The following is a 22072-nucleotide window of genomic DNA, read 5'->3' as shown; positions in this document are numbered from 1 at the left end:
TGGACCAACACGGACTCTCACAGCCATGCAGATGCAGAAAGCATGAATTGGTTTTAAACCAGAACACTGACCCTGCCACCTTTGACCCTTTAAGCCTCTCAAGAGCCAGCGACTTGGGAAGACCACTTCACATCTTGGATAAACATTCCCCCACCATTCACTATCATAACTCACCTCCAGGAACCAGGAAACCACAGAGACTTAATCTTACTGTCAGTTCTGATGTTTAGGGCTCAAATAAACTACCATAGAACTGAAGAACATTCTCTGGCAAACCAGCATAAGAGCACCATACAACTTGCAAGTCATCACCACAAACAACAATGAGAACCAAGACTTCTTGTACAGTACATCAGGCCCCAGCAACATACAGACACTCACAGACATTAACCAGACCACTCCACAGCAAACATGTGGACACACACACACACACAAATGTAGCACACGGCCTGGACCCCTGCCATTAGCAGTCAGACCAAGGAGAACAGAAGAAACATATGGACTCAGCAATAGTTTTAGCTTTTAACTAAGCACAAGTAATACGGTATGTTAGTGTGTGTGTGTGTGTGTGTGTGTGTGTGTGTGTGTGTGTGTGTGTGTGTGTGTGTGTGTGTGTGTGTGTGTGTGTGTGTGTGTAACAATATGTCTGCTTTAGTAATACTTTCATTTGACTGCCTTTAAACAAGGAAGTGTACCATTAACACAGTTCCATCATCTTTGATAACACAAATGTATGTGGGTCAATGACGTGACTATGACATTTTCAGTCTAACTGCATTTTTTTCAGTTAGAAAAAGGTTTAAATTGATTAAAAAAAATACCATATATATGTAGTACCTTTCCTTTATATGTACTCACTTTAACTTTTCAAAAACCCCAAGTTATTAGTAATTTTTCTGTTATTTAAAGTGACAAAATATCATGTGGTGCGACCAATAATACCAATAACTGTATTAAATTCAGAGTAAAATATCACTTTTAATATTAACCACTGATACAGTATGCTTAACTGAATTGTATTTTTAAATTTTTTCAATCATTTTTAAGCAATTTACAGGAAAAATAAGTCTTACATACATTTAAGAAGGCAACTGTGACATTATAGAACATAAATATGAGATTATTATTTACAGAAACTTAAAAGACATGCAAATAATTTGTTTCGAAACACTTAAATTCATTTATTTTAAGATAGATCATGGTCGCACCACATGACTTTTTTAAGGTCAGTTCTAATTCATCAAGATGGGAAAACACATAAAACACCTAATTTACTATTTTCATATGTATTTATGTGTACTCAACCTTTCTTAATGTTTGAATTACTGCAATAGATATTCCCATATTTATTATTTTTAAATAAATCCTTATACGTCATTGACCCATGTATGTGTTATACATATATATAAGTTCACAATTTCCTACACTAGTTTGGATCTACATTTTTTGGGTTGGTTCCCTGCATGACAAAAGCAGGAGGGTAAAAATAAATGATATTCAGGTTTAAAAGCATCCAGAATGCATGGTATATCGATTGGGAAACGTCCAGAGAGGAATTAGACCACACTATCTACAAAGAATCTGATCCACAATCATTTTGTGGATCCAATTCCACAAACCACAAGTAAATATTTGTCAACAATTAATAGTCAAGATACTTCTCCATTACGATTAAGTGAGAAAAGATATATTAATTCCTGTCTAAGTCTGTCCTGAAGTGCTTTTATTCATGGCTGCAGTACTTTTAATAAAGTTGTCGTTCTTTTTGTGTCTTCGAGTCAACGACATTCTTCCATAAAAATGTGCTTTCTGTCATTGTGTCCTGTATTAATTTGATCGGGAGGCCTTGTTGTAGTATTTTATTTTCTGATGTCCTGAATAGACTGTTTTCTGAAGCATTTGAATTGTATCCGACACAACCTTGTATGGGTTTTTTTTCTTCAGTTTTTTTGTAAAGACCTGAGATGAATAGTGCTGACTATCCTCTCAGCCAAAGCGCTGCAACTGAAGTGGCTCAGGAACCTTGAGATTGTAATTAATTGGTGAACCGCACTAACAGAAAACATGAAAAAACATAAAAGTGGAAAACTTTGATTGAACTGAGATCTTGATAAACAGAGGCAATACTGATTGAGCAAGGCAACATGCTTGGGTTTGAATTAAACAGAAAAAAATACACAGCATTCAGAACAAAAGGGGTATATGTCAGTGCTTATAGCTGATTCTCACAAATATTTACTGTGCATTAACTAAGATCATCATTTCTCAAGTGGTTTCATATGGTCAAATTCCATCCGTATGTGTGTCAGAAATGCAATTAGTGTACCTGTTTCAATATTCAACAAAACCAAGCAACAAAATAGTGTAGTTCAGCTGTAGATGAAATAAAGTAAATAACCCTCTTTTCTGACCATTTTCTAGTAATAGAAGAAAAGGGAGATAAAGTTGACCCTTCTAATATTTGGGTTAGAATCAACTATATATATATATTTTTTTTTCTTTTTGCTGGCAATCATATTTTGAGAAAAACAGAGAAATTTCACAAATTACACAAAACGGCAAATTACTAACCACTCTGTCAAATTGTTTAAAATTAACCTGTACCTTCCCTATCACAAAAACACATCAATGGCAATAAAAGGAAATCAACTTTTGATGGATGTAATCAGAATGAACGTACCAGAAATAGATGCAGAGACAAAAAGTAGGACAATCAAAGATGATCTCTAGGGATATTAATCCTGTTGTTTTGTTAGACATGCACACACTCACAGATGGCCACATGTAGAGGTGAAATGTTTGCACAAATGCTGCATGGAAGTTTGATGTTTAGATGGTTAATAAACAAGTGATTGCTATCTGTTGCCTGAAAAAACACAGCTTCATATTTTCTCTCTCTCTCTCTCTCTCTCTCTCTCTCTCTCTCTCTCTCTCTCTCTCTCTCTCTCTCTCTCTCTCTCTCTCTCTCTCTCGATAGGTAGGTGAGAGGCAACATGCGTTGGTGACAGAGGAGTCGTTTGATGCCCAGTACTACGTGGCTCATAACAAGTTCTATGAACAGGTAAGATGTTTGTTAAAATACTAGAGTGTTTTTCTCCCTCAGCACATGTGTAGACAACCACAACTATCCACCACAGCAATTAAAAATCTACTAATAATATATTCAATATATATAAACTATCCTAATATTAACACCTTGGTACAGTACAGCTTGTACAGGTAATTGTCCCATTTATATTTACTTAATAAGGTTTGTTGAACTTGCATTGGAGGAAACCTAAAATACTTTAGTTAGCCTATACACTCTATCCACCATCATAAATAAACAATGAAAAAACATTAAATTAATCTGCATTAGATGAATATTTTTACATATGTGAAGCTAATATAACTCTTCCTCATTTTCCCACTTAGTAAATCAGATCAGAAGCTTTGCTCTGCATGTCACAGGAGTACTCACAGCAGGTGTCAGAAGCTTAAGCTTGTATTGAATAAAGTAGGTTAGCTGCAATATCACACATACTCACAAATGCACACACACACACACACACCCCGCGGTGGTCATGAGAGCATTTGGCGGCTGATAGCGGCAGTACTTTTTGCTGCTTTTTTTTTTTTACTGTACTAACACGAAGGTTAGCCCTAAAGACATGAACATTCCGTCCAACACACACACACACACACACACACACAGCTGTTCACATCGCATGTCTTCAAAGACCCTCTCTCAACCTGTGAAAAATTCACTTTAAAACATCTTCAAATAAATCAATTTCCTCCTGCTTTAACCATCATCAGAAACATGTTTGAAGTTATGCTTTTTATTATCGGCGAGGGCAGGGGATGGTAATAATTTTTCCTCCCTTCCACTTTCCTCTCCTCCCCTCCCCTCCTCTTCCTTTGCACCTCCTTCTGCAGGCTATAAACTTAAGTTACAAGTGTCACTCGGTTCACGTGTGTGCTGCGCTGGTGCGCGCTCGTTCACATGTGTGCATTTGTACATATGCAGGCATATATGTCATGTGTGTCAGTTGACTGTTCTCAAGAGGAGAGAAACATGTTAACATGTTTGATGTTTTCCCCCCCCCCCCCCCCCCCCCCCCCCCCTATTTATTTGTTCTTCTTTTCTTTTTGGACATTAAACACTTGACATGTACCCCTAAATCACACTCTGACTAGAAAAAAAGAGAACATGAAAAAAACTATGTATAAGTATGTTCCTGAATCTGTCCCCTCAAGGTATATATCCCATATCATGTCTACACCCATGGGACACACAGACACATACAATACATACACATGGGGCTGCATACATTGTACCTAAGTTGTATTTTAAGAACCTGCTATCATTCTTCCTCACTTGTTTCTCTACCTGCCCAAATATATCATTCTTAGAACACATTTTTTTAGCGTTATAATTTAATCACATGTGAAACTTTAAGCTTAAATGTAACTGTACGTCACTCTGGTTGAGGGCTGTACAATTGATGGAAAGTGTGAGGAAAGGGCAAAAAGAAACAATGAAAACTGGAGAAAAGAATATAATGTTGGAGAGTTCAGTTAGGAGGAGTGGATGGTTTGGGGGAGTGCAGTTAAGGGACAAAAGAAATGGGAAAGTCAAGGGTCAGGTAAGAAGAGAAAAGAGTAGTGGGAGTGAAGAAAATGACAGAAGGAGGTTGAGAGGAAGAGAAGTGAAGAGAAGTGGGGAATAAGGTAAAGAGAGGTGTGAGTGTGAACAAATGGTTTCACTTTTACACCATCAGATGGATATCTATCCTGGCGGGTATAATAGGCACCCAACCCACCTGTGTGTGTGTGTGTGTGTAAGTGGGTGAGTGAGGAAGTTGGAGGGGGGTGTTTCGATGAAATTGGACATGCTCTTTCATCATTTAATCCCTGTAATGGGCCTCAAATGACCCTCACCTACACACACACACACACACCCACACACACACACACACACACACACACACACACACACACACACACACACTGCTACCTCCCCCACCACCCTGCTGTTTTACCTCTCTGCTCCCAGCCTGGCTGCTGGTTGCTTGCACACATGCACACACACACACACACACACACACTCACACACGCTCACAGTGGTCAGAGTGTCGAGCAGCAGGTGTGTTGATTAGGCAGGTGTGGCTCTGGCTGTGAGTCTGTCTGGCCTGCTCTCCATCTCCTATCATATTCCACCAGCTGGATAAAAACTGACAGATTAAAACTGAACCAAGCTTACCCCTGCCATCACAGCAGTAACTCTCCCTCCACTAGGTCAGTTCAGTTATTCTTTCCTGCCCAGTCAGAAGCATAGCCCCGCAGAGTGGTGTAATGGTTAGACAGACCACCAGATGATCTGAGTCAGCACGCAGTCTCCCTGCTGAAGTGTACTTGTGCAAGACATTAAATCGTCAGCAAGTCTGGGGTTGCTGTTCTACTGCTGATCCTGGTGTCTGAACTGACGGAAAAAGAACGTTTACAGGACAATTTACAGGAACCGTTATAATGATGTCATTATTTTGAACCTATTTTACATTAACTTTACACTTGTTTTATTTTGACTCACAGTTTGCAAAGGAGGTGGGCAGTGGTAGTGTCAGATAGCTCAGTGCTGGGTTCATGGGGTCATCCTTTGTTTTCCTTGAGAAATAGAATTGATCGTGGGTTATTTTTTACAAAGAAAACCCAGACTAGTTTTTCTAATAAGTTTTACAAGCTCTTATGACTGTAGTTTTAAGCCAGTAAATTATCCTGACAGCTTAACTCCAGTCATGCTGGAAGTGTTTGCCAAAGGGAGGTTGTATCTGATAGGAAGGCGCTAAGAAAATGAGTAAAACCGTACAGCATATATAATCATCAATCTGTCAACTTTGCGGTTAGTTTGAAATGTGTTTTGAAAGGAGACGCATTCGCATATGATCTTTATTTACAGGGGTAAGTCATTAAGAACAAATTCCATTTCACGCTAAGCCGTAATTATAACTCTTTGTTTTCTTTTGCTCCTGCTGTGATCAGCCCAGATTTATAGTTGCCATGGTGAAATAATAAGACAAACCAGCAAATCCCACTGGTTTATCTCACAGCTGTTGCCGTAGTTTTTGACCTTGAGGGTTTCCATAAATGGAATTGAAAAGGCTCAGCCCTGTGGTTTTTTAGGCAGGCAAGGACTAGCTAAATAACAATGTGGGGGAGCACAGGGGAAAACAGTTTTCAGCAGTGGTTAATTGAAAATCTAATTGACATATGTGGAGAAACATGCAGAGGGCTGGTTTTATGGTTTAATGGATGGTTATATAGGTCTGCCAGTCTGTCTTGTTACAGTCTCAGAAATTAGCTCTCTTTCTCCCTACCTGGTCTCTGTAGTTAAATGTATCAACAGCAGTATTCAAAGCATTTGGTTATTGGGTTGATGAACTGTCGTGAACCAAAATGCAGTCACTGAATATACATACTGTGTAGCTTGTGTCATGTTCCTCAAAACAACTTTAGTGTACATGCATTTTCTACAATCACAACACTACACTTCACTTCAACAAACATAATGCCTTTCTTTATTATGACGTTTAAAATTTGCACTGACATGTTACATCGTTCCTTGTTTGCAGGTGCTTGTACCCAAGAGGTCAGAATTCAAAGGGAAGATGATTGAAGTGGACATCTACGAGGCAGGAAAACACTTCCTAAAAGGCCAACCAGTAGAAGACAGTAAACCTTTCACTCCATCCATTGCTGCACCACTTGAGAAAGGAGAGGTGTCCGGCCTGATGCAGGTAAACACACACATTCATACAGATTTAGAATAGATACAAAATGCATGCATAGAGATTCAGATGGTTTTCTCCAAGTCATTGCTGCAGTGCTGAAGGTAATGAGGGTATTCAGGTTAAAAAATACTTCACATACAACAAATACAGCATATTTTACACTAACTCACATTATTTCACATTAACAGCCATTCTATGTGGTCACGTCCTCAGTGAAACAGCTAATGACTTCATTCGTCAAGTGGGAAGAATTTGGGGTTTAACTTACCAGCGCAGGTGTAACCCACCTTAGGTTGGATGTTACTCTATGTATCTTTTGATCAGTGCTCAAGTCACTCACTTACATGAGTAATGAATGAAACAATTTTAAGGAGCAGTAAGACAGAAAGACAGCTATAGCTTATATTGATTTTTGAAGAATATGTCAAGTTTTCATTGTGTAGTCTTACCTAATCAGAACTACAAAAATTGTGCTTACAACAGGCTGTTCAAACCTTTTGCAGACAGCAATGAAGAAGGTGCGTGTGTGTGTGTGTGTGTGTGTGTGTGTGTGTGTGTGTGTGTGTGTGTGTATGCGCGTCCACATTCTTAATCCACACACGCTCCTGAAGTTTGTGAAAAAGCACCAGAGTATCAGGCGTGTGATAAGTAATTTAAGATAAGCTGTAGCTGGCTAAACTGTCCTCTGTCTTCCTCCCCACCACATACACACACGTACACACACACACAAACACCATGTTAATGTATCTGTTTCACTGCATGTTATTTTTCACTCTGACTAGCTGTAGCTTATAGCTCAGAACATGGAGCCACAGAGCAGAATATGATACACTTTCTAATTTCACACTCCATCAGCCTTTACTGCCAGACAGAGACATGAAAGACAGAGAGAGAGAGAGAGAGAGAGAGAGAGAGAGAGAGAGAGAGAGAGAGACACTGATGAAGAGGAATGTGGAAGGCAAGCAGAGAGAGAGAAAAGGAGGGGAATGGATGGCAGAGAATGAGATAAAAAGAAAGATAAATCAAATAAAAAAGTTTAGCAGTGAGGACTAGACCTTGTAAAAGTAGTTGCCTCATAAAGTCTTAAGCCCGTCCAACAGACACACTTGCATTCTTTTCACCCAATAACTTCCTCCGAACCTCACACTCCTTCAATAGACATTCTTACACAACACTCAAGACATATTTTTCTTGGTGAATTAACACATGCACTTTCTTGCGCACAGATTTACACACACACGTCACAATGACTGTTGAAAGAAACTGACTCTCTCATTCTGTTATACACACACGTTTCTTGTTCTTTTCATACTGACATATACACTGTCTGGTCTTTATACTTTAAACATCTCTTTCCAGACATTTCCAGATACCAGTTTTACCATTCACTGTGTCTAAATGTGTCTCAGCGGGAAACACAGGTGAAGTCATCAGCTCCAACCTCTGACTCTGAAGACAATTTATTTAGAAAGCTAGAGGATGAAAGGGCAGAGGAAAAAGTAGAGTATTTATCCTCCACTGTAAACACTGTAACAGTTTTTGCTGTAAGTGCTTTGAAAGTAACAATAGAGGAAAAAGACACATTATCAGTTTGTGCCTCATGCCCAGTATGAACACACCTGATGTTTTGAGGTTTTCTGCAGGGGTATACAATTTACTATGCGTATCTGTTGGTGCAGTCAGTGGAGAGCTGGATTGAAACTACAACAATAAGAAAAGACCAGCAAAAGAATTTATAGCAACAGCATTAAAAGTTGAAATAGTAATACAATCAAGGATAGTGAAGCAAGTGTAAATAGGCACTTTCTAAGCTGCGGTTGACAATGTAAGAGCAATAGAGGTGCTGAGGGTACGATGGTACAAATAGAGGCAAACACACTGAAAAATAGTTACCAAACCAAACAGAGGTTTTGATTGGCATATCAGTGTGTGCTGGAATACAGTGTTGTATCTGAATGTGCAAAAATTCATTAATGCTTGTCCCTGCAGTCTGTGGCATATTGGCAATTAACATATTGTTATATTAAGTGATCTTCAGTGATGCTGCTGATGATCTGTAATCCAGGGTCCTTATGACCTGCGTTGCCAGCTCTAAATGACAGCAGAGTGCTACTGGAGCACAGTACTAATAGATAAGTGACCTAATGGCTTGGAAACACAGCAGTGTCTGCAAGCTACACACACACTTATGTGCATCCGAGCCCTCTGGTCCATGGGATGTCCTTGACAACCGTATCTGTATCCACTGTTATTATTAAGTGAATGTTCCTGATTGAACATACACATGAATACAGCACAATGTCACACTAGCCTACGTATGTATCCACATATAACTGAGAATATGCCCTAGTGTGCGCACACACACTGGTGGCTAGCCTATACATATTTGAAGACCATCTATTTTCTGAGTCTCTGTGTGAGTCCACCACACACTGAGTTGAATGTGTGTGTGTGTGTGTGTGTGTGTGTGTGTGTGTGTGTGTGTGTGTGTGTGTGTGTGTGTGTGTGTGTGTGTGTGTGTGTGTGTGTGTGTGTGTGTGTGTGTGTGTGTGTGTGTGTGTGTGTGTGAGATGAATGAGTGATTAGGGAAAGGCAGATAGAGTCTCACCCCCATGTCTTACAGCCGGGTCTATAATTACGGGCTTTTGGCAGAGAGCGAGAGAAAAACAGAAGAATAAAGGACCGGGAGGAGAGATTGTGTGATGAGGTGCGTGATAGTTGGGTAGCAGATAGAAGAACAGACTCTGAGCTCTGTCATTTCATCTAAGATGCAGAGGAGTGTCGTAAAATAAAGTGATAAAAGGAAAAGAGTGGAAGATAAGTGGGTGATTGGAAAAGCAGAGGAACCCACTAAGGTCTGTAACGTCCATTTGACGAAAGAGGAACAAAGTGAGGATCTGTCATTTCAGAAATGGAAAAAGAGATGATTGCACGCCAGCCAGCATCCATACTGAAGTGTGTTTGAATGCAGCAATATGGCCGGACGGATAGATGGATTTATGGAGGGGTGGCACAGCTTGGCTGTGGATGGATTGATGGACCTGAAAGTGGCCGATAGATATAGATGCATGGATGTGAGACATGATGGCTTAGATGCACACAACTGATGGATGAGCAGCTGAATAGATGCATGGATGTTTGAATATATAGACAGGCATAGGAATTGTTGATGGATGAGTAGCAATCCAAAGGCGCTCTGCTCTTTGTCTGTGTGCTGCCCAAGAATGTTATGCTGAGTACTGCAGCTTACACAGAAAAGGTATCTTAAAAGCCAATTGTATGAAGCAGAGGAGCCACACCAACATGCAATTCCTAATTTGTTAAATTAGATTATTAATAGTATTATTAATTACTGCGAGGTTTAGGTTTAATTGTTTAAACTAATTTAAATGTCTAAATTAACTGCTGCATCACCATGTAATGAGAGTTACTTTGTTATTGCTGCGAGTAACTACCAACAAGGGTGACATTAATTCTGATTGGCAAATTTCAGGCTGATTCTTATTGTCTGACTCAGTGTAGGTATGTCCTTGATGTGGGGATGTGTCAATGTTCAATTAGGTTTCTTTTCTCAAAAAATATGCTGGTCGGATGAACTAAAGACAATAAACTATACCTAGGTGTGTTTTTTTTGTTTGTGTGTTTGTTTGTTTTTGTGGACACCCTGTGATGGACTGGCAATCTGCCATGACTTTCTGAGGTATGATGGTCCCTGACCCCTCCCAAGATTGTATAAAAGATGCACCCTTACCAGCAGTAACATACTTTTCTTTCATTCTCAGTGTATTTCCTCTTTTATCTCCCATCTTTCTCTTCCTCCTTGTTTTGCTTTCTGTATTTCATCCTGACTTCCCCCATTCCTTTCTCTCACCCTCATTCCTTTTTGCAGTATTACATTCATTTTGCCGTTACGTTCCATGAAAGAAAACCAAGGTTGTATAGAGAGAGGCGAGTAGCTAAAAAATGTGCTTTTATTGACATGGATTACATCTCTTCCTTTGTTCTCTCTCTTCCCCCGTCTCTCTCTCTCTCTCTCTCTCTCTCCTCTCTCTCTCTCTCCTCTCTCTCTCTCTCTCTGTCTCTCTCTCTCTCTCTCTCTCTCTCTCTGTCTCTCTCTCTCTCTCTCTCTCTCTCTCTCTCTCTCTCCCTTTCTCTCTCTCTCTGCTCTCCCCATCTGTCAGCCCTTCATTCACAGAAACAGCACTTTCTGCAGAAGGGGAAGGACAGTAATGAGTCTTTTAGTGGGACACAATGGCAGAGAAAGCACTCAACAGCATGGTGAAGGAAAGAAAAAGAGAAAGTATCTTCACCAGTCCTCTTCCTCAGATGAAATTAAATGATAGGAGAGAGAGGGGTGTGTGAGAGAAGCCAAAAAATGAAGCAAAGAATGAAAGAGAGATCAAGGTAGACAAAGAGATCAGGAGACAAAAAAGCAGCTTGAGTGCCATCCAATAATCAGCTCTTTTCACAGCATACTTTCTCAAGGAGACCGAAAGAATAGGAGAGAGGGGAGAAAACGGCCCCGCTCCTTCCACAAGACAGCAAATTGACAGTTTGTATGAAAGACAGAATAGAAAAAAGGAGAGAGCTGGGAAAGACAGGGAGAGAAAGGGAGAGATGAAAACAGGCAGTGAACAATGTCCCTCCATGACCACAAATTGACAGTATAACGAAGTAGAGGTGAATGAATGAATCTCTTACAAAGTATTACATTTACTTTCTTTATCCTTCCTTCCATCTTTCCCTTACTTTATTTCTTTCTTTCATAGTGTCTTTGGTTCTTATTTTTTATTCTTTATATAAGCCGTACTCTTTTATTTGTGTCCTGTTTGATTTTTCATTTCTTCTGCTTACATCTTGCTCCTCTGTTCAGTTCAACCAACCTGTGTGTTTATCTCTGTGTGTGTGTGTGTGTGTGTGTGTGTGTGTGCGTATGCGTGTGCGTGTGTCTGAATTGATGGCAAGAGGGAAATATAAAGACACATTGCATGGATGTGGTCAATTTAGAATGATCTCTTTACATATTCCAGTACAGGCAGAGTGGGTGGGATTGCTGGTACTTTGCATCATAAAGCTTACAGTATATTAACACACTAACATAGACTATGATGATGAGGTTCACTGGCAAAGAATATACATATAAATATATATATATATACACACACATACACTAATGCACAGTGTTCTCCACCACCACCCCCTGGTGTGCCTGGCAGACACACTAGCCGCAGGCTATATGAGACACTTGCTCTACACACACAATCATCATGACAAAACACACACACGCCCTACACAAACATAGAAACAGACACATAATACCCGTACAAAAAAATGTGTATATCACCCCAAACAATTGTAGCACTCCGTGTTGACATGCAACTGTTATGGATTGTTGCCTTGATGTTGCGTTGTGCGCTCATGTTGTCATCTGTATTGTCAGGAATAGAACAAATATCAAAGATTAGTCTTTTCTGGCCAGGATACAGTTAATCCTCTCAAATCTATTTTTAAACTTTTTTATTTAAAATGTTAAAAGGTTTTGCTTGGCCTTTGCATGACTTTGTTAACTCTAGTAGCAAATAATTTGTTTTGCCTTCAAAACAGCAGGCGTAGCTATTTTAAGTATTTCATTTAGCATGTCAAATTGTGTTACATGGCCTGTGTGGTTGTGTATACTTGAAGCCCCAAAGTCACAGTAACAAAAGAATAAATGTTAAACCATCAAAGTATCAGTCATGTCTATTTTCAGCCTTCAAACCTAACATGACAAATGGCATTACACTGCTGCATTGTGTTTTGTTTATTTTAAATGGTTTTAAATGCTCCTCCTCCTCCGAGCTTGCTTTTAACCACAGATGGAAGAGGTAAGTAACAAAGCACTCTGCCAGCAACTGTTAGGGAGATAGTAATGTGTAGTTATGGAGTAATCATTTTATAAGAGTGTGTTTTTTGGCTTTTTCTTCCATGTTATTGCAAAAATGACTTTCCTCAGTACAGATCTTGTAAACAAAAGCAAAGTAATTCAGTTCTTGAGCAGATGAGTCACCCATAACTTCACATTTTATTTAATCTTACCATCCTCTTACGATCAGAACAACTACAGCTGCAGTTGAGGGGAAGTATGTCTTGTTATGGGAATAGTTATTTACCAAGAAATAAGGTCATTTTGGTTTACAACCCCTAAAGTGATCAGTTCTACAGGAATTGAGTACAATCTTGAGTGTCGTTCTGTTTCAATAACAGGTCAGGGCCAACTTTAGATGACAAGAGCAGCCCTGCTACACTCTCAGAGATACATCATTAGGGTAACAGGTTTAGCAGCTTACAGAATTTGAAATAAATGGCCCCTCTGCTCTTTGGTTGAAAACATATGTAGAAATTTACTGGACATATGAGCAGAGGAGTGGTACGACAGCCGATATGTCTTTGGGGTTACTTATTAGGCATCTGATACTTTAATAAACTCAGAATTTTAACAATCTACCATACACACACACACACACACACACACACAAATTAGTTAGTCTAGTTTGTGTGTCTAGAGTTTTTCAGGCTGTAGCTCAGGAGGTCCACTAATCAGGGGATCTTCAGATTGATCCCCGGCTCCTCCAATCTGCATGTTGAAGTATCCTTGAGCTAGATACTGAACCCCAAATTGCTCCTAATGGCTGCACCACTGGTTTGTGTTCGCACCCTGATGGCAGCTTCTGAATATTGATATGTACTGTAAAGCGCTTTGAGTGACCCTAAGATTAGAAGGCGTTATATAAATGCAGTTCATTTACCATTTACCATTACCAGTCATGTAACTCCCCACTGTCAGGACTTCTCAACTTGAGATCCTTTCACTGAAAAATGTCCTTTGAACTCTTGGTTCCTATGTTGTTCTCTCGATAGGTGTACTGACATTAGTCACTCTCTTTTCACCAGCAATGTAAGCCCACATTGTTGTTAAAATAGTCTGTCAGATTAGGCTATGCACTCTCATGCTTTCTTCTTCTTACTCTGATGTATTTGTAGCAGACTAGAGTCAGCAAAGGCGTATAGCTGCCCTCCAGAACAACTCCATTGAATGCTGCCGGCCACAGTGGCCAGTCACTTTACAAATTCACCTTCTTTCGGTGGATGGCCTGCGCTTATTATGCAAATTTTACTCACCTATCTGTAATTGCAATGTATGTCATCCACAGCAATAGGCTAATGAATATCTTCGCTCACTTAAACTTGTTTCAGTCGTCCTGACATAAATGTAATCTGCCACCTACACACACACAAGGTATACCTGTATGTTCATACATTTCTGTGTAGGAAGGATTTAAAGATGAGGTGATGAAGGAAATTTAAGATGATGAGAGAAAACATGACTGCATGAAGTTCCCCACTCGGCCCTGTTTCTTCTTTAGCAGTTTATTTTTTTAATTCTAATTTTTTTTAATTGTAGATTATGTCTATTCACTGTGATAGAGTTCCCTCAGACATTTATTTGTATCAAAAATATTACTTGTAGTCCCTCTTTTTAATTCCTCTCTTGTACACTGTCCAGTTGTAAATACAACTGCGGCTCATTGTGATTGTCACTGTGGCTTTGTCAAATCACCCGTGACTAAGGAGCCTGTTACAGTATCTGTTTACACACACACGAAACACACACACACACACACACGCACACACACACACGCACACACACATATACACCACCTCCATAGTTTCTGTGCGTCTAGAGTGACACTGGCAGCTGGTGAGGATCATGTGAGAAATGTGACCACTGCGCATTGTGCTTTCTGGCTCTCGTGATGTGCTGTGCGTGTCACAGTGTGTATCTTTGTGTCTATGTATCAGTATGTTGGTTTGAGGTCGCACCAGACACCCAGGCTGATTTTTATTTTATGTTTTTTTAAACAATGCATGCGTGGAATAGGAGTTTTTTCTAAGAGACAGAGAGATATTGAAGAGTTCTAGACTTTGAAGGAAACGTATCTAGCTGAGCTCACCAGTCTTGACCCCTGGTGCAGTGATGGATGATCTTTTGCTCCATTCTACCTCTGGGAGCAGATAGATCGACCACAGGCTTACACATGTACACACAGACACACTCACTCACTCACAAATGCCAACTCTCATAGTCTTTCTTTCTCTCAGACACATATGTACAAAGTCAGCATGCCGATTAGCAGGTGGTGAACTATCATTGAATGCCACATCTCTAATCTTATCCTGCCCCCTTTTTCTTCCTGTCCTTCCTTCACTCATTTCGTCTCAGTTTTCCAGTTCTCTCCTCTCTGCTCTTCCCCTCTCCCTCTCTCCCACTGTGCTGACACGCACCTACTGGCACTTGGATTTTCACTTATCCTCCCTACTAGTAATATATTTTAGACTGTACTATTCAGTGTTTCTCATGGCACCCCGTTGTCAAAAGACACCTGCAGAGAGACAGATAAATAGAGGGATAGAGAAGAAGGCAGTACACTCAGCTTGTCAGGGTAGATAAAGATAATGGTTTTGGTGTTCAACTTTTCTTTCTGTTTCATCTGTCCTTTGCTCTTAGCCCACGTTTCCTTTTGTCTCAGCTTCCATTAAATGTTCTTTTAGTGTCAAGTAATCAGGAAAATACATTTCAAAAAGTTGTAAATTATAAATTAAAAAAAATTTACTTTTTCTTTCTTCAAGTTCATTCATTCTTAATGGAATGAGCCACCTTTAAAAAAGCCGCCATAAGGCGCACAGTGTCACCACACTGAAGAATACTTCTCCAACACACATCACAGTCACATCACAATCACAGTATGATTGCTGATGATTGGATTGGATTGAAACTACGTGTATTCATCATGATCACTTTTTTACAGTGACGATGGGTCAATGACAGGTGCAGTAACACATGCACTATAACAGGCATATGGCTACCACCTTGTACTCTAGCAGAAAAGCACCCTCATTATTTTTCAGGTATCTTTGGCAAAACAAAAAAAGAGTGTATTAGTTTCACCATTGGGGAGTCCAACTTGTTGTGTGCAGTGATCCTAACGTTAAGCAAATGTGGAGGTGTCAGCGAGGCCCCTGATACTGATTCTCCTTCAACCTATTGTCTCCTTCTACTGTGAGTAACTTATGGATGTGTCACGTAGGCGTTGTCGGTCATAGTATCCATCATCCATTGTGTGCACAAACAGAGGAAACAATTCAGCGACAACGGTGAGGCGAAGAGTGGGAGGCAAGGTAGCGTTCACAACCATCAGAGAGAACAGGGGAGTGGGATAGTAAAGTAGAGGGCAGACGTTACGCAGCTGCTCACACACGTAGCCATGTGCATGCAACATGTGCAGGCAGCCATTGTAACATACTGTACATACAGGTAGGTGTTTGTTCTCCATAAAGTCTGTCATTCTGTTTTACTCATAGTTCAGAGGTTAAACGTGCAGTAGATGTGCATAAATAGTTTTCACAATTGCAATTTTACAAGTTAATTTCCAAGTTTTTGTCTGATTTTCTACTTGGAACTTTTTAACTGTAAGAGATAGTAAACAAATACATAACATGCACAGTCGGATATTAGAAAGAGAAAACAGAATGATTTCCTCTAGTTGGATCAATAGAAAGAAGGAATAAAGTATGGAGAGACAGAAGCTCATCATACAAGATGTGATGGAGAACCTTGAGGGGGGAAGTGTGAGAATGAAGGAGTTAATCTAGCTAAGGTAAATATTAAAGCCACATCTCTTACAGTCATCCCTAGTGAACATGATTAAAGGTTATTCTAGAAAGCCACTGATCAATTGCTCAATATCTCCCCGCATAATCTACCTTCACGGTGATAAGGCATTTTACCAACTGTCGAACAAAACATACAGGAGCTACCACAAGGTCATCCAGATCGATTTCCACTCCATCCACAGATGTTGGTTCACTCTTACAATTTGTTTAATGCTCAAATTAAAAGGGCCACATCTTGTGCAGCATTATTTATTTATTTAGCGATCAATCTGCTCCTCAAGTGTCCACTCTCAGAAATTAAGATAAAACTAAATAAATGTGTAATCAAACAGAATGATGATCGATGAGAGAGGGTAGAGGCCATGGAGAGATGGTGCTGGTTATCAATATGCAGTGTTACCTGCAGAATTATATTAACACCAGTGCGGATGGAAACATTTTCAGCTTATTCTCACTGTTGCTCTCTCAACAGCTGCTTTTTGTTTCAGTAAGCAACATCATACTCTCATGTGCATTGTGTATATTTGCATGTTAGACTATTGGCAACATGCCAAACAGACAAATCCCTCACATTTAGCCCAAAGCAATCTTTGCTTTAGGTGCACACTTCAACTCTGAGTTTTCATATAGGAAGCAGTTTAATATGAAGTTGTTCTTGATATCTTAAATACAGTCTTACTTTGGCTGTGCTAACATTGTTAGCTAATTCATTTTATTATGTCTCTCCCAGATTTCATAATTACATCACAGTGCACCTTCTCAACATCAGCCTGATTGAGTAGAAAGCACTCAGTAATAATTGGATCGCTACAAAACTGCATTAACTGCTTTACACGGGGATAATAGCATTATAATTGAAATGCACTCATTTATATACTGTATTTATTCATAAGAAAATGGCTGTTTTTATTAATGCTGCCATCCACAATATATCAAAATAAGCACTGTTTCTAAAAGTTGGTATAATGATCCATGAGGAGCATTAATATATCCCCTTCATATCAAATTGCTATTTCATTAAAACTTTAAGGCTGAGTACATTATTATTCAGCAATCAGTGTGTCAAAAATACTTTAGGTTTGTCAGATCAGAATTTGCTCCCCCTATTTTTCCTCTTTCTGCTTACCTTTTGTCTCTTGCACTGTTCTTCTCCCCATTGTTGTCCCCCATCTTTCACTGTCACCTCCTCTCAGTGGTGGATGTCTTTTTAATGGTCCAACACATTAAGCCGAAACAGAGCTCTCTCATTACAGACATTTCATGCGTTGGATCACTGGCCACTCTGCTGTCAGGCCTTGCTGTTTGATTTGTAACCGTGGTCAGTTGATTTATTCTAAAGATGTTTCCTATTTATGAATTAGGGACATGACCTATGCTATGAGCTGCAATGATCTCCGTGTGCACACGTGTGCATTTGAAAAAAACAAGTAACCTGATATACAGACTGATGACAAATTAAAGGAAAAACTGGTACAGGCTGAGTGCTCGACGCCTACAGTGAAGGAATCTGGTAGCTATTTTATGCTGTGGGGGCATTTTGCTGGAATGGTTTGTGTCCACTTGTCCCTTTAGAGCAGTGGTCTCCAACACTGCTCCTGGAGAGCTACTGCCCTGCATGTTTTAGGTATCTCCTCACTCTAACTCGTTATCAAGCAGCTGAGGCTCGTCAAAGGGCTTGATAACGAGTTGATTATTAGAATCAGGTGTGTTAGAGTGAGGAGATACCTAAAACATGCAGGGCAGTAGCTCTCCAGGAGCAGGGTTGGAGACCACTGCTTTAGAGGGAAGGGTCACTGCAAATCCATACAAAGTTTTTCTGAGTGATCAGTCTTATCCTATGATGAAACATTTCTATCCTGATGTGGTCTCTTCCAGGATAACAAAGCCCCCATCCATAGGGCACTAGAGATCACTGAATGGTTTGATGAGTATGAAAATGATGAATCATATGCTATGACCTTCACAGTCACCTGATCTAAAACCAGCTGAACACCTAATGGATATTTTGGACCAACATGTTAGACAGTGCTCTCCACCACCATCATTAAAACACCAAATGAGGGAATATCTTTTGGAAGAATGGTGCTCATCCCTCCAGTAGAGTTCAGAGACTGTAGAATCAATGCTAAGCACACTGGAGCTGTTCTGACAGCACATGATAGCCCAACACCTTACTGAGACACTTTATGTTGGTTTTTCCTTTAATTTGTCACTCATCTGTATATTATTCTTGGAAAATCACCACCAGAGGTAATGCAGGAAATGCACCGGTGCTTATGTAGAATACTAAGAATCACAGCTCTGAAGCAAATAACTAGAAATTGGCTAAAACCATCAAGTACATCTGTTCAAAGATGGAAAGTAGTGATACAGGAAATCTCAGAAATGGAGAGAGTAACACACACCGTTAGAAATGAAGAGTATAAAATACGTTGGTTTAAGTAAATGAGATATGAGGCCACCAATTAACTTGTGAAATTACTTAAACTCAGCCTAAGGACAGAGGGAGGTCTTGGGAAAACAAGTAAACATATAAACATACTTAGTGCATACATCTTAGGGGAGGAGTAGACACACATACACATGCATGCATGTGTGTATAAATTACAGAAACTAATTGCAAGGACATGGAAATATACTGAACATGTTGTGAGTGTACTGAATTATGAAATAACTGTGAATTGTGTGTTTGCATACATTTGAGGGATATTAAGACAAGAAAAGTTAACATTTTGAATGTATTATTTGGTTCTTGTGAGAGGAAAATCTGTTTTGGAGGCTCACCAAAATGCAAAGTTTCTCCCCTTCTACAGCAGGTGAAAGTATAAGAATCTATTAACATTCAAATGGTCAGTGACTTGGCCATGGCACTCATATCAGTAAACATGTACCGTTCCCCAAGTATCATATCATTATTACAGTGTCAGGGGGATAATGCATATATAGATATAGAAAAACTCTATTTCTTTTAAACACGTCTAATGTGATTGTCTTTCTGTAATTTTTCCCCCACAGGAAAAGATGGCCAACGGTGTCCATGGTTCTGCCTCTATGTCATCCTCATCGGTCTTGTTGATGGGGTCTTGCAGTCTGGACAGGGAAGTATTGAAGAAGCTGGGAGTTGGGCTCGCATTGGCAGCAGCCTTATTGGCTTTCATTGTGGAGAAACTGTACTGGTAGAGCTACTGTGGACTGTGGAAGAGAATTGTGAAACAGCAAGATGACAGTGACATCATTGGAGCCTTAACAGTGTGTTTAAAGGGGCTGAATAACGTGAGAAAGGATCTCTTGTAACATACTCGACAAGCTCTCATTCATTTTTAATTGAGCCCAAAGAGAAAGAAAGAGGAAGTCAAGGATGATTTGAATGTTGTTGAGATTTATTCTCTTGTTTTTAGTACATTTAGATTTTTACTTTTTAATTAAAGAGCATAGCTCACCACTCTGCAGTTATTTTACTCTGACAGTTAACAAGGAAGAACTGAATGGGCAATGACAGGTCAGCAGTCCTCGCAGACCTCAGCAAACATTTTTCATACAATATTTTTTGGTATAAATCACATCGTAGATATTCTGGATTTTGAGTGGAAACTTTCATCAGCAGATTCTGTTTGATATTTCTGTTTCATACCAACATGAACATTTTCTAAGTTTAGGCCGATAAAGGAATCCCAATGCTTTGTCTGCTGCTTACTGATGACTGCAGCCTGACATTTCCATATTCACAGATAAATTAGGCACAACTCAACTAGCCGATACTCTTGGAAAACATATTTTGGACTTTCTTATCATCCGCCAGAGTAAAGTCAGAGGATAATCAAACTGTCGATCTGCAGTTTCCTGAGTGTCAGAGTGATCTTTTTCCCCCAGAGTTTATGAGCTGCATGGGCTTTGAAGTCTGGTGTTTATAGACTTTGCTGTCCTCCCTTTGGCAGTTGTTCTTACTTTATGTGTTATTGTATTATGTGGAGAGCTGTAGCAAAATGTACAATACTCTGATTAAAGGTCATTTGTAACTTTAATTTCAAAGTATTTATTTTTGAATGAGAAGCATGGACGGTATATTTTCAGAGCTACTTTATGAACGCATTTGAAGTTGTTTTAAATTGTTAATCTTTAATTATAGTGGTTGTTTAAAACTTGTTTTGTTTGTTTCATTTAATGTTTGTTTGCCTCATATGTTAATCTCACGTGGAATTAATTTGTAATAGACATCTGATCTTAACTGATTAGTTCGACATACATGGCGACTGGCCGTGTGGATGATGCTGACTGCTTGGACTGATGGTCATTATTGATACATCACTTTGTCTCACAGAACGCCACACATCCAATGTGACTTGTTTTATTTTTATGTGATGAGGTGGTCTAGTGCCAACTTAACAGGCTGTTTCATATTTTCTCACTTACCTGTAGTGATGTCATGCAGATATCCATCCCTGATATCTCTGCTGCCTCCCCAGTACAATGAAAGTTAATGGACTTACATTTGTGGATCTCACAGCTTTGGAAATATGACAGCAATACAAAAAGCAATACCCCCTTTACTCTGGATAATTCACAGAACATAGCCATCATCTGTTTTTGGTAAAATTTTTCAAGTGAAAACTGTCTACAGTGAAATATGTGGCTAATCTAAAGTACCACAAACACATTTAAAATCACTTGTGTCAGGGTGGCGGTAAAGATCTCAAAACTGGGTAAATAAAAGCAAAACTGTTAGCATTGGTGGTCTTCCCTAAAGGTAAATCAGATCTTTTTTCTACAAATCAGGTGAATTGACCCAGTAATATTATTCTGTTGATTTGGACTATTTGTGGCATATGAGTCATTATTGTAAACAGACTATATATTGTTTTTGTTCTTCTTGATCCCTGTTTTCACAACCATCCAAAACATAACACTGTTTAATAAAGGACAAATCAATGTGTCATGAGTGACATGACTGAAGTATTAATTGATTTATTTATTGAATTGACTGCTTGTGTTTATTCAATAGAATGAGTCCTTCAGAATGAATACAGGAGAGAATCCTGTCTCTGTACAGCACTCTAATGCTCAGTTATTGTCATGTATAGTCTGCCTGTGTTTGTCTCTAATCGCATTCTGTTTTGAGGTACAACAGTCCCAACATGTGCACAGAAATCACAGACAGCTGATAATGTATGCCCCAATTTATGTTGCATTGCACTGGCACATGTGTCTCTGTCAGTATGTCTGCATTTTTATTTGTGCCTGCGTGTGTGCGTGTGTGCACCGTTCCCCAGCCACAAGAGTCTCTTTCAGCTTGTTTGTGAGCTTATTTCTGTGTCAGGTGTGTGTGTATCTGTATGTGTGTGTGTTTGTACATGCACTGCACTTTCTGATGTAGTGTCTGTAAGCTCCGCCAATGCTTAATTTAGCAGAAAGCCAGCATGTGTGCATCTGTGTGTGTGTGGTTCAGGAGTGACAGGGTTCATCACTCTCTCTCATTCAGAAAGCCCTGCTATTAGATATACCACTGTATGTGGCCTACACACCCAAGCTTTGTATTATCTAAGCAAATGATGCATGTCACACATTCCTTCAACACACAGATACATGGATGTACC

General features: G+C 39.5%; 1 protein-coding gene across 1 annotated transcript in view; it reads left to right on the top strand.

Moving 5' to 3' along the window:
• Positions 1–21438, top strand: part of cdkal1 (CDK5 regulatory subunit associated protein 1-like 1) — a 252024-nt gene extending 230586 nt beyond the window's left edge. Inside the window, exons 13-15 of the mRNA XM_062422643.1 lie at positions 2978–3061; positions 6612–6776; positions 19497–21438. Coding sequence (XP_062278627.1) covers positions 2978–3061; positions 6612–6776; positions 19497–19661 — 414 coding nt within the window. The 3' untranslated portion in view covers positions 19662–21438. The remainder of the gene's footprint in view (positions 1–2977; positions 3062–6611; positions 6777–19496) is intronic.
• Positions 21439–22072: the final 634 nt, after the last annotated feature.

The sequence above is a fragment of the Scomber scombrus genome, chromosome 7 (assembly GCF_963691925.1).
Source record: "Scomber scombrus chromosome 7, fScoSco1.1, whole genome shotgun sequence".
Lineage (NCBI taxonomy): Eukaryota > Metazoa > Chordata > Actinopteri > Scombriformes > Scombridae > Scomber > Scomber scombrus.
This window is presented reverse-complemented; position numbering and strand designations above follow the sequence as displayed.